We start from the raw sequence: 13959 nt of genomic DNA on the forward strand, positions 1-13959 counted from the left end.
ACTATGAAAAATAAAAATCCGGGACGACGTATATAATTAAGGATGTTTCAAATTGTCACCTGTTAGGTAACATCTGGAGACGATGTCATAAATTCATTGAAAATAATTTTTTTGCAACAGAAAAATGCTATTCAACATATAGCCCACAATGTATTATCTCCACCATTTTCATTTCAATTATAAAACCAAATATAATCCTTTAGAAGCAGAAGTTTTCTTGATCCGGTTGTATTGGGGAAGCCTATTGGCTTAGGGTATATTCTTAAAAATAAAAATGTTAAATTTTTTGTGGTATCTTTATTTTTTTTGTTGCTGATTAAAAACAACATTGCCACACAACCAATCAATTGGTGGATTGTATGTGAAAACAAATATTTATTGAAATTATTTTTTTTAAAATGAAAAACAATTTTACATCTTTTTCGCTGTGCATGTTATATCACATTGTTAGGTGTATAAACTTATAGTAGACTTCTCTTTTTTCTACCAAAACAATAGTTGTAGGCCATGTTTGGACGGAGAATTTCAGATAATTCATGATTTTCAATAATTATTATTATTTTCTTTTTTTCGATAATTCAAATAATAAACTTATTTCATTAATAATAAAGCTTTTTAATTTTTTTTTCATTTTAAAGGATTATATTTGTGATAAGGAACCGGGATCGGAAATCAAAGGAATGAGATGTAAGTTCGCCTCTATGGCACCCCACGTTTATAATGAAACGGTAACACCAATAATCGAGATTAAAACGCTCTATGGCACCCCACGTTTATAATGAAACGGTAACACCAATAATCGAGCAAAGAACAAGATAAACGCCACAAATGAATTGATAAGTTTACCTTAATTCTTGATGCAATTAGAGGATAGCAAATTCTCACAATCACTCTAATTAAGAAGAACATGCAAGAGCATGAACAATTCTGTCTTTGATTCAAATTATGCCAAAAATCCCGTTTTACATCTTAAGGAGGCTATTTAAATACCTCAAACAAACATAACCCTAAAGAAGAGCATCTAACTAGGCTGCCCTAGGGCCAAAACACATGGGCTTAACTCTAAAACACAAAATAAAGTCATTTCCAGCCCAAAACAAACAACTTGATATTGGGCAGATTGCATGCATCATAAAATCAACCCAAAACAACTTAAATAAACACTATGAACCCATATCCCTTACATATTAATTAGACCAAAACAAGCAACAAGGGATAAAAACACATCCAAGCCCACTAGGAAGCACCAATGGATCCATATCATTCCCCCTTTCCTCAAAAAGATTCGTCCTCGAATCTTAGTTAAAAATTGAGGTATCCTTTTACTTGCTAGGATCAGTCCACTTCTCCTTAGAATCCATGCCCTTTTCTTTACTCTTCTTCTCCTTTTTAGACCGTATTGAACTCCATTGTTTGCTACAACCTGAATATGCCTTTGCAACACCTTTGTCTCCATTGGATTGCCTCTATTGACTGGTTGATTTGGAATGGTGGAGCCAAGAATGAAATCGATTTGATGTTCTATCCCTCTCAAAGGTGGCAATCCACTAGGCAACTCTTCAAGAAAGACATCATTGAACTCCTCTTTCTCTCTCTCAATCAACTTTTTCTGATCAATATTCACTTCTTGAGGTGTCAATGGTGCAAGAACCACCTTTTCACCCTCACATGAAGATTGGGCAATCTCTTCTGGAACCACATGTTCAAAGTCCTACAAAAGATCAACAAACACACTTGGCAAGGATGGGTTAAGTCATTAGTGGTAAAATAATCTTCTTTGCACAAAGGTACAAATATAGGCTGAATTTGTTTTTCCTTTTCTTCCCCCTCTTTCTTTTTATTTACACTCAATATATTTTCACTCGTTTTATTTTTGCACTCCTTTTCTTTATTGACAGCCTCAAAACTCATCTTTTGCTTTCCATATTGGTCTTCATCCACTTCTTTTGAGGAAAATGATCTTGGAATGGTCATCCACCCATCCTTTGTGATGAATACCTATTGAGGTAATCCACATTTTTCCTTTCTTGCACCCTTCCTAACTTATTGTTCAAATCCCTAAAGTAATGATCAGGATGATCGACCTTCTTCTCTTCATGAGTTTGAAATCTAGTTGTTGTAGTACTAGGTCGAACTCTTGTTGTATTAGAGCGTTGGGCAGCTTTAAACTCCTGCAACTCCTTTCTCATATCTTGGATAGAATTGTTGAAAGTTCTAAACTGTCCTAGGATTGACTCCATTACAAGTTTCAATTGGGGATCCTCCATTTGACTTTCCTCCCCACTATTATCTCCAAATGTGCCTGCACTCATGGTTAGTGTTCAAAATAGAAATCACAAAAACATTTGAATTAGTGATAAAACATTCCCTCACGTGTTTACACTCCTCAATCACTCTTGCAATTCCTCCAATTGTACTTCGGAATCGTAGATTAACCAACCAATTCGAAAGCACGTTTTAGAATCAAGGAAATAAATCTTAACAATAAAAGTAAGCACAAACTCTAGAAAGAAGACTCAAAACGATAATGGATGGTAGTATAAGGACAAGATGATGTACTTGATTATATTAATTTAGAGTGTAGTGAACAAACAAATACACCCTAATAATGTAATAGAGGCAAAAGAAAGCTCAAAACAAGAATAAACAAACTAGAATTTAAAAGACAAATTCTGGATATAATGTATGAATTTAGTTCACTACAAGCAAACCAAATATGGACCTAATTTACTTCTACCCAAACAATGCAAGCAAACAAAGAAAACCCAAAAAAAATTTTTTTTTTAAAAGGTACTGTAGCACGGATGCTTCTGAGTTTCTGTAGCAAATTACTGTAGCACAGCGTGCTTGACTTGTATCCTCACTTAACCCACAAATGTGATCCAATTTAGGTAGGGTAAGGCCTTAACAAGGTATAAGTGGATGGTTTGTGTCTCCCAATTTCAATTTAGGTAGGTAATGACTTATTATTTAGGTTGTCCAACAATGACTTTTGTCTCCCAATTCAACTTAGGTAGGTAATGACCTTAACAACAATTTGACTTATCTCTCTTTAACAATGACTTTTTTTTTTTTTTTTTTTTTTATGATCTAATTAGTAAGATCTAAGGCTGCAATGTCCAGATTTCCCTTTTATTTTTTATTTTTATTATCAAGAAACAAGCAAACAACAAGAAGATTCAAAGAGAAAACTAGATTCAAGAAGATCTAACAAGAAAAAAAAAAAATTCAGATCCAAGAAGATCTAAAGAGAAAATATCTAAATCCAACAAGATCTAAAGAGAAAATGTTTCAACAAGATCTAAAGAGAAAATGTTTAGATCCAACAAGATCTAAAAAGATAATGTTTAGATCCAACAAGATCTAAAGAGATAATGTAACACGAAGATAAACAATAATGAATCCAACAACAAGAAAACGTTTAGATCCAACAAGATCTAAAGAGAAAATGTTTAGATCCAACAAGATCTAAAAAGATAATGTCTAGATCCAACAAGATCTAAAGAGATAATGTAACACGAAGATAAACAATAATGAATCCAACAACAAGAAAACTCAAATTCCTAACTAAGATAACAGAACTTACCCCAAAACTTTGATTTGGCTCTGATACCAAATGATAAGGAACCAGGATCGGAAATCAAAGGAATGAGATGTAAGTTCGCCTCTATGGCACCCCACGTTTATAATGAAACGGAAACACTAATAATCGAGATTAAAACGCTCTATGGCACCCCACGTTTATAATGAAACGGTAACACCAATAATCGAGCAAAGAACAAGATAAACGCCACAAATGAATTGATAAGTTTACCTTAATTCTTGATGCAATTAGAGGATAGCAAATTCTCACAATCACTCTAATTAAGAAGAACATGCAAGAGCATGAACAATTCTGCCTTTGATTCAAATTATGCCAAAAATCCCATTTTACATCTTAAGGAGGCTATTTAAATACCTCAAACAAACATAACCCTAAAGAAGAGCATCTAACTAGGCTGCCCTAGGGCCAAAACACATGGGCTTAACTCTAAAACACAAAATGAAGTCATTTCCAGCCCAAAACAGACAACTTGATATTGGGCAGATTGCATGCATCATAAAACCAACCCAAAACAACTTAAATAAACACTATGAGCCCATATCCCTTACATATTAATTAGACCAAAACAAGCAACAAGGGATAAGAACACATCCAAGCCCACTAGGAAGCACCAATGGATCCATATCAACTAGGAAGCACCAATGGATCCATATCAATTTGTTTATTCTTTTATCTAATTATTATGTCTATTTACAATTGTATTTGGTGTTATAATTTTTTTTTGAAACTCGGATCCTTTTTGGTGTTTAGAGAGATGATTTTTTTTTTTCTAACTAGAGATTGTTCAATGTGATATATGATCGATACATAACAAAAATATTACATAAACTTACAGAAATATAAAGACTGCATATTTCTAATGATCAAGTTTTCTTAATCTCCAGTCACTCTGCCGGCGTTTATCCATGCGAACCGACTGAATATACAGCCAAAGCCCTAAACGACATTTATTGTTCAAGAATCAGAATTTTTCGCTATGGCTGCCTTCAAGTGAAGGGAAATTTTCTTTTTCTTCTCCCAAAGTTTTCTTCACTGTGCGGAACAGTCAAAGCTCAAACGTTGGAATCTCAGAAGAATATCCATGAGTAGACTGGTAAATCATACGAGTAAGTATACTCCTGTAAGGATCACTTTTTCTTTTCTCCTTCAAAAAAGCAAGGCATTTCTCCACTTCAGTCTTCACCTGTAAGTACAATTCTTGAGCTTTCTCTCTGTCTTCTAATTCCTTCCTCCTTCCTTCATAACATAATTAGCAATTCCTTCAGAACATTTGCTATGCTTATTGTCTAAAGAAGTCCAGAACTTTAGCTAGCACAGGTGTCAATTTTGACCTCACGAACTTCGGAATATTACTAAGTGCTATTTTCATTTCCTGGGTTACCTAACTAGGCATGTACTTAACACCACATAAGACAGGCAAATGTTTATTTTGTCCATACCTTCTGTTTCGATTGGTTTCCCAAAATAATAATATAATCTTCCTGGAAGTTGTGGTAGAAATACTGGAAAGTGCATATCTTGGTTTCTTGCTTCACCACGTAATTCAGTCCTATTATCAGAAGAGACCAAGCAAAGAAAAGAAAATTGGAAATTTGGGATAAACAAAAATTAGACAATTTACTGGAAACCAAAATGAGACGAAGTGATCATACCTCACATTCTTAAACTGCTCTGCAATCTCTTTTAAAGGAAACTTTTGGTCATCAAAGTCAAAAAATACCTGAGATGATGAATACATGATTAATTGTTTATTTGACAAGAGATCAGATTCAAACTGGTGATAAAGAAGAATCCAAAATGAAGGATATACAAATGCTGGGCATCCAAGGTGAATCTACCATATTAGAGATAATGAGTCGAGCTCAAATATCAGTAGCATTTAAGCTTCCTGATGTGCCAACTATCAGTCATTCCACATCATAGACAGCTCTAGTTCAAGAAAGGTCAAGTGCATGTCTATGTTTGAGAATGTATGAAGAGTCATTCTGCAAGATCTATTCACAAACAAGATTTTTTTAAAAAAAAAAAAGAAAGAAAGAAAGAAAGAAAGAAAAATCACAAAAAAGAACAGCAGTGTGCCTCACAGAACAAATTGATAGAAGGGGAGGGCATATGAAACAAATACTCTGGACTTACATCAAAAAAGTCATCTTCTCCAACAACGCCAAATGGCACAATTTTGGCTCCGAACCGAGCTGCCATCCTGACAAACTCAGACTGTTCTGGCCAGAATAATTTGTACTCCTCACCCTGAGAGGTATGAAGAGTTGACTCTTGGTCAGAAGCCATATATATCATGGAAGGCAAATTTCCTTGAAAACATTATAATCAAAGAAGAGGAAATGTTGACAATCAGGTTCATCTCTTGGAAAAAGAAATAGTAGGAAAATCGATTGCATAAAAGCATTTACTCATTCCAAGTTTCTTCCCAGCATAGACATGAAATAGACCACCTTCCATTTCATTACTTTATCTCTATTATAGGTAATTTTCCTTAAAATAAGTTACAAGGCCAGAAGGGTATTGAGGACTCATATCTCGTTCTGGTATAGATATTATCTCATTCTAACATAGACTGGTAATCTAAAGAACGATGATTCGAAATTCAGAACAGAAGCACCTCCAAATGGGAAATAATTATTTTTGAGGACAACAGACAAAACTAACAGCATTACCTTCCCATGATTGGCCTCACGCATTCCACCTGGGTACAACAATACATGAGCCTTTGAAGACAGAAGCTTATAAAGAAGTTTTCCTGAAACAGGAACTGCACCCATTTGTCTGACTATGTCCAATTGTGAAAGTGGAGCTAACAGTCCTCCCGATTTCATAAACATCATTGGATGTGCTATCCCTCTCAAAAGAATATTTCTTTCTAAAAGAAGTTGGGGCAACATTGGATATAAATCAAGTGCCATTAACAAGTGATGGCCAATGAACAAGACTGGACCTTCTGAAGGAATTCCTGCAAGACCATGGTCTATCTTTCCATCTTCAAATGTTGAGAGCATCACAGGGCTTACAACATCCCGAACCCACCTAAAACATCATAATTGGAATAAGTTCAGGAAACAATATACTATTCAAATAACAATTGTCTACTAAAGATTGTTGCAAAAGATTTGGCAAAAAGATCTTCCCACTATAATGTTTGATAGGAAACTGAAACTTATTTCCCATATCCACCTACCTCATGCAGCTGCTAGAGTGGCTAAGTTAAAATTTGTTGTTATCCCATTAGAAAGTGCAAGTTGTATCTGTTAGATAGCGAAATAGCATACCTGATTGATTCATATATTTTTTTGAATTCAGCAGGGGATGGTCGTATGTAATCTGAAATGTAGTCATGGGATGGCCCTCGACGATAGAAACTAGTGCCCTTGATAACGGTCCCTAAATCAAATTCATCTTCCTGCCACATGTTTACAACTATTACAAGCATCACTCAAGAATACTTTTTTGCTATGTATATAAAGGATAGACGAGGGCAAGTCTTGAAATCAAGGAAATATAAATTTGAGGATTCTCTTAATTTAATTATCATCTTATAATTTTTCTATTTAGAAAACATACTGTTGTTTAGAAAATTTAACTGAATGATTTAAGATTCAGATTTAAGGAACAAAAATGATTAGGAAATATGAAGACTAGTTAATTATATAACTCCTGCCCCTACTAAAATCAAGAATCTCAAACTAGGAAGAAAATTCGAACCCAATTCTAATAAGAAGCAAACAACTTGTTAAATATTCTAACAAAAACAAAAAATTCCTAAATGATATCTAAGTAATCTAAATTCATAATTAAGAACTAAATTAAAATAATCCTTTTGTTTGGTTTTCATTGACTGCATCAGAAGGGAAGGGAGAGTTAGTTTATCCTACCAAGAAAAGGAAATGACCACTACCATAAAACCAACGTATCTCACATTTCGGCAGCACATTGTGAAGTCTTTCACCTTCCACTTGACTTGGTAGCAACTTGTCATTTCCACTGAAAAATACAGAGCGCGAGATCAGGCAGATGATTCTGGACATTCGTTATCAATAAATTGGTTTTCTTTTTAAAAAAATAATCTTGTGCTTTTGTTGCTCTTAGTCATTCGTTACATATGATGGGTTATGCCAGAGAGACGGACCTGGAGAGTATCAGCGTTTGAGCATTTACAGAATGGAGGCGTGAATTGGCATATTCTGAAGCTGATTTAAGCAGCTTTAGCTTCCACAGAATTGTTTCTCTTGGAAGCATATCACTCAGGACCTAGCCATTGGGAAGAGATCACATGCTATTGTGAGCATCAATATGAAAAGAGTAAACATTACAGGTATGCCGTTGCTATTTTTATCTAACAATAAGACATGGAACAATAGATCCTGAAACAGAGCTCTCAACATCTCAACTGAAAAATGTTTTATCTAGTCTGATTCGGTTATTTTAACCATTTTCTAAACTGAAATCTTACAGATAGGTAAGATGACGCTGCGGTGAAATCCTGAAACAGCTCTCCAAATAACTGTTGTAGGGGAAGCCTCTTTATCACAGTATCCATCACTGCCTTCAAAGGGTTACCTAAATGCATGCACCGTATATCAATTGCTGGTATCAGTTGAGTTAAAAGAATGCATACAAACACTTAAATGCAATTCTTTTATGGTGCTGAAATTTCCACTACAACAGCTATCGAAGCAGGCCCTAAAACTGGAAAATGAGAATGAGAGAAAGATGAGATTTATTCTGGCCTAGAAAGAGTTCCAACTTCCAAGTAGCAATTTCCATGGGTAGACAATGGATGTTTATCCAAATGTATAATCTTTATTACATCCCCAAGACTAGCAGCCTGAAAGTCCAGAAGCATGCTCAAGATTCTATCGTAAAAGGTTAAAGTTTATCTGACACTTTAACGTTGTTAGAGATGCAAAACCATTTTTGGATCCAAACTATCAAGCCTAAACTTTTAGCTCAAGTAGTTTTCCAATATTATTTGATGTTTCTCTAATTTTTTTAAAAAGAAACAGATTATGGGCATCTGCAGAGGTCCCATATTATCAAGTCAATTTCAAAATAAAAAATAGAGAGTAGTTGGCTCTTTTCATGTTTTAAACCCAATATGCTTTTGCATGAGGGGCACGTTAGAGATGCAAAGACAATTGTTTAGTTGCAGAAATCAAATTATTCAACCTTAGGCCTCTCTAATCATTGATTCACATGTTTGGTCTCCCAATCTGAAATAGCAAAAACCAAAATTAACTTATTTCTTAATTGTTATTAAGCTTGAACTCGCTATTGCTCACTAAATGATGCAAGTAAGATATGAAAAGATCCATCACAATCCAAAAGGTTAACAGAACTAATTGCCTAGAAGCGGTAGACAATCAAATCTATATCTCAACAAAATAGCAAAGCCAAAACAAATAACAACTGTGATGACAGAAAATTAAAACCTGTCATCAAGCTCTGCATATAAGGAAAGCGAAGCTCCAGTTCATTGGGTATGACTGCCAATAAAGGTACAAGAGGTGCCAGCTGCGACTTCTGAAAAGATGTTCCTGACAAAGAATAACAAAATCAAGTAAATAAAGTGTAATGTATAAACACAAGCTAAGTGCTTATGTTGATGCTGAATGAACCTAAGCATTTCCCCTTTGTCCAAAAAAAGAATCACCAATAAATGTAGGTGTAGCTCTTTGGATTATGAAAAATGAACTGTCGGTTGCTTCGCAAATCAATACATGTTAATGTGCTTATATTGCTGAATTTCTTAAAATATTTAAAGGTCCCATCAATGGTTAAGAAGGAAGCAATTTGTCACCTGGATTAGCCAAAATAAGCACAAGATCAATGTCAGGGTTAAGAGCTGCAACAGCAAGTCCAAGGCATGCTCCCAGAGATTCCCCAACAAGATATATTGGTCTGTCAGGTGAACGTTGATGTTCTGATTTAACTGTATGTTCAACCAGCTTCACCAAGTCTGAGAGGAATTTGAGGGACAAATTAAACACAAGATTACAGTTTACTGTGAATTTAAAGAAAGGGAATATTTTTGACAAGGTAAAAGAAATGTGGTAAAGGACCTGTAAAAGGTGTTCTATCCTTTACTGGAATATGCAAGCACCATATGTCGAAAAGCCTAATGATGAAAATAAAATCATATATCAGGCACTAATATTAGACAATTAGTCTCCTTTAATTTATTTATTTTGCAAATAAATTGGTTTAAGGTTGATCTTAAATCAGATTAATTAATATTATTATCATTCATGGGGACAGTACACGAAGCGAATGATGAGAGGGTATTTACTTTCCAAGACTATGATGTTGTCTAATAAGGCCTAGCCCAACCCCATCAATCCCTGCAAAATTAGAGTCATCAACAAACAATTAAACAAGCAAAAAATTAAATGGTTTAAGGTCATTAACTTATGATTTCCTTAAAGAAGAGAATCAATTACCATGCAGGAGATAGTGATATGAGACCTTTCGGCCATTATAATATAAGCGCACTTTAAAGCCAGTTAGCCCACTTTTGTCCCTTGTCGCAGCCAAACCCACAAAACAATAATTGCAAGGTGAAATTACCGTTTTATTCTTGTATTTAAAGTAATGTACATTTTAAAAAAAAAAAAACATAATTTTGTTCTTATTTTTTGACATTTTATATCGTTCTGTTAATTTTTCATACTTTTTCATTAATAAAGTACTATTTTTTCATTGTATTTTGTTAAAATTAATTAATATATTCATGTATTTATTGACCATTTTGACCCTATAATTTAACTAATTTGTTCCTGTATGTACAAAATATTAACAGAAAGAGATCAAAGTATAATGGAGACAAAAAATAGAGACAACTATGTACTCCTAAGAATACAAAAGAAAATCATGTATTTTGACAAAATACAAAAATAAAATAATAAATTTTCTGTCTACATGCATGCAAATAATTAGTTTGTAGTGTGCCTTTTGAGTGGCTTTTTTTGTTCTTTTACTTCAGGAACGCCTGGAAAAGGTACTTTTGTATTCGGTTTATCGTGAAAAGGAAATGAAAATAAAGATATATACGTATTCTTAATACTAAAAAGAAAATAAAATTATGTCTCTCTTTTGTGGTACCCATGAGATTTAACATGTTAAACTATTTAGTATTTTCATAAAAAATCTTATTTTAAAGGTTAAGTACCTTATAGCTTACCATTTATTCTTTCACATTTGTTATTGAATTACTATCTAATTCCTTCTTTAATGCCAAGAAATTAAAAATAATACATTTTGATAGTGAGCTAAATAATTTAACAGGGTTAAACTTGAACAACTAATCAATATATCATTATATATATATATAAAGGAAAAAGATTGTATTTTTTCTATATGTTGACGTGACACTTTTTTAAGGAAGTGAAACCCCTAATATTTGAGTATTATGATTTCTCTTTTTTTATGAATTTTTTGAGCATTTCTCTTTTTTTATCCACTTTTTCTTTTCCATCATTGACTTTTCAATAATTTATTGTCTTTTCATTTTTATGAATTTTAAATTCATTTAATTATGGCAATATAAAAAATTTAAATATTTCATTTGTATTTTTTAGATTTTCATTATTTACATATGCTATTAGTTTTAATTATATATTTTCATATTTTTATTAGTTTTTAAATTCAAATCAAATATGCTATTTGTTTTTTTTTTTTTGTAGAAATTAAATATGTGATAGAAAAATAATACAATGTTTAAATGTTAAATTTTCATAATTTACAAATATAAAATTTTTATTTTTATGTAGTCTAAACTTCAAATCAAATATAATATGTTTAAAACTTTAATAATTTGAAAAATATTAAAAAATCATGTGTTTCAAAAATACACATTATTTTTTATTTGTTTGGGAATGATTTTTAATATTTGAGTAAATTATTAGGTATAAATTTTAGTTTTTTTTTTTTTTTATGATAAGTAACCTATCAACGTTCGAGAATAGTCTCGTACAGTTTAAAAAATAATAAGATAAGATAATGAGTAGTATTCTTCTTTTTTTCTTTCCCTTTTGATTTTCAATTTTTTTAGTAAATTATAAAGACACAAATTTTTTTTTTTCTTATGATAAGTTGAATATTTTCAAGTCGATAATATTTGAGATTTTTAAAATTCAATTTATTGTTTGTATGACTTTATCAAATTTATCATGAAAAAAGCTACTGAATTTATCATGAAAAGGCTACCTATATGATTTTTCTTATTTTAATTTAAAATTCAAAAATTGGGTTGATGTGAAATTAGTGGTTTTAACTTTTAAATTTTATTTTTTGCTGATTGGGAACTTTTAAAATTTTTAAATTTCTATTTTATTGTTAAAAGCTTAACTTAATTCTTTATTTTGACTTCTTCAATTTATTGCCCATTGAAAAAAGAACATTATGGTATTTCATTACTTTGTTTGAGTCGTTTACTTGGTTTTATTTTTTCATTTTATATTTTGCTTAGCCTAGTTTTATTTTGCTTATTTTTGCAGGGATTTAAGTGTGTGCAATTTCGAAGGATTTAAACATGTTTTATGCAATGATGAATTAATTATTATGTTTTAATAGGTTTTTTAATTATATACTTCCAATTAGATAAATCTCTACAAAAATAAAAATTAAGTATTTATATTATTTTAAATACCTATAAGACTTTATATCTAATAATAATTTAGTCACTTTTTCTTTAAAAAAAGAATTTCCATAATTTATTCAACATATATATCTTATATTTGAAATGAAAAATATAATTATTTTACAATCGTGCAAAGGACGGAGGACCCGCTTAGTTTAATGAATAAAAGAGATGAAATTACAATTATAGCAACTTTAAGGACTAAAGACCATATTAAAAAATTATTCTAGCGCACCAAAGAAAAAAGGATAAAAAAAAAAAAAAAAAAAAAAAAAATCCCCGCTTAACCGAAAAGCCAGTGAAAAGACCCAAAAATTACTATGTCAGTAGTTTACACATCATTATAGTCTAAGCCACTGAATATGTGACATATCTGCAAATGGGTCAGTTAATATAACCCATCTAGTTCATCAACCACCGTTAATCTCAAAAACATTACAGAAGCGAGGAGAAAACTGTTTGTCTAGACCGAATTACTCTCTATCTATGAATCAAATTTATATTTTTTCATTTTTTTTTTCAGTGTTAATAAAATTCCATGGCAAGTCCATCGAACCATTGCAATCTCTTTGAAGTTTTATTATTCATACTATTGGGTCTCAAATAATCAATCTACGAAATAGGTGTGTAGTATGTTGCACTGTTAACATTTAATTTGTAAATTCTCCAAGAAGAAAACTAATACTTTCAGATCGAGCGTCTATTATGTTACAAGCCCTCTGCTCATGGTGAAATTTAGTGGGCTTCGATTATTAAACCAAGTTGTATATTATTGGCTTACTCTATAAATGGTAGATACACTAATAACCTAAGAATAGAATCGTTAGACTTTCCATTATTGATTCTGATACCTACTTTTTCTCCTGTCCTGTACGAAATACTAAATTCCAAACGTGAAAAAAAAGGAGGAAGAAGACGAAAGATGAATAAAACGACTTGCCGGGTAAATAGAGGAGGAGAGGACTGTCCAAGCGCGATCCACACTCCAAAGGAGACAACCACCGTGGTGGACCACCCTCTGATCTGATCAAATCCTTTGACTCCTCAAAATAATCCTTCAAGCTCTTTCTACTCTTCATTTCCGCTTCCGCTAACTCCCAAATCAATGGTTTTTGCTTCTTTGTTATTCTCTCTCTTTCTTCTTCTAAACGTTCCATCTCCAGCCTAGCATTCTCTGTGAAACTCGTTGTCGTCGCCGTTGTATTTGCTGTTCCGGTTGACATTTGCTCTGTAGGAACTGCAAATCTCCGAGTTTGCTTTGGAACCGGATTCGATTTCATTTTACCAGATGATGGCGTTACGCAAGAACGAACCATCCCCGGGGGAAATCCGGCTGCGAGAAAATATGCTCCGGTGGCTACCATGTTCAGTGTACGAAAGTCTCTCTGTTTTTTGTGTATGGCGGTCTTGAGAGTTTTAAAGGGCGTTACGGAGTGTTGTAGACAGATTTTGTAATAAGTAATTTAACCAATGATGGACAATTAGACATCGACGAAAAAAAAAATGTTTTTTATATTAAAAAATATTCAGTTCCAGAATAGCCGACCTAACATAGTAACAAACGATTGGATACCAACGCTTTTACTGTAATATAGGTAATATGTGATTTCTAATAGGAATGGATAATTAATTTACACCTGTTAAGGAAACTTATAATAATAGTTTTTTTTTTTTACCTATTAAATTGGGTTGAGTTTATAATATT

General features: G+C 32.4%; 1 protein-coding gene across 1 annotated transcript; it reads right to left on the reverse strand.

The window, feature by feature from the left end:
• Positions 1-3886: 3886 nt before the first annotated feature.
• Positions 3887-13730, reverse strand: LOC149491904 (phytyl ester synthase 2, chloroplastic-like). The gene is made up of 14 exons (XM_089716975.1): positions 13195-13730; positions 9906-9957; positions 9679-9734; positions 9417-9575; positions 9049-9153; positions 8070-8176; positions 7746-7867; positions 7492-7600; positions 6889-7019; positions 6280-6646; positions 5741-5854; positions 5257-5324; positions 5044-5153; positions 3887-4840 (listed from the first exon to the last, which is right to left on the reverse strand). The coding sequence occupies exons 1-14, from the start codon at positions 13616-13618 to the stop codon at positions 4650-4652; spliced, it is 2115 nt and encodes a 704-aa protein (XP_089573101.1). The 5' UTR covers positions 13619-13730; the 3' UTR covers positions 3887-4649.
• Between the last annotated feature and the right edge of the window lie 229 nt (positions 13731-13959).

The sequence above is a fragment of the Jatropha curcas genome, unplaced genomic scaffold (genome assembly GCF_041381405.1).
Source record: "Jatropha curcas cultivar XTBG-Jc1 unplaced genomic scaffold, XTBG_Jcur_1.0 HiC_scaffold_255_pilon, whole genome shotgun sequence".
Lineage (NCBI taxonomy): Eukaryota > Viridiplantae > Streptophyta > Magnoliopsida > Malpighiales > Euphorbiaceae > Jatropha > Jatropha curcas.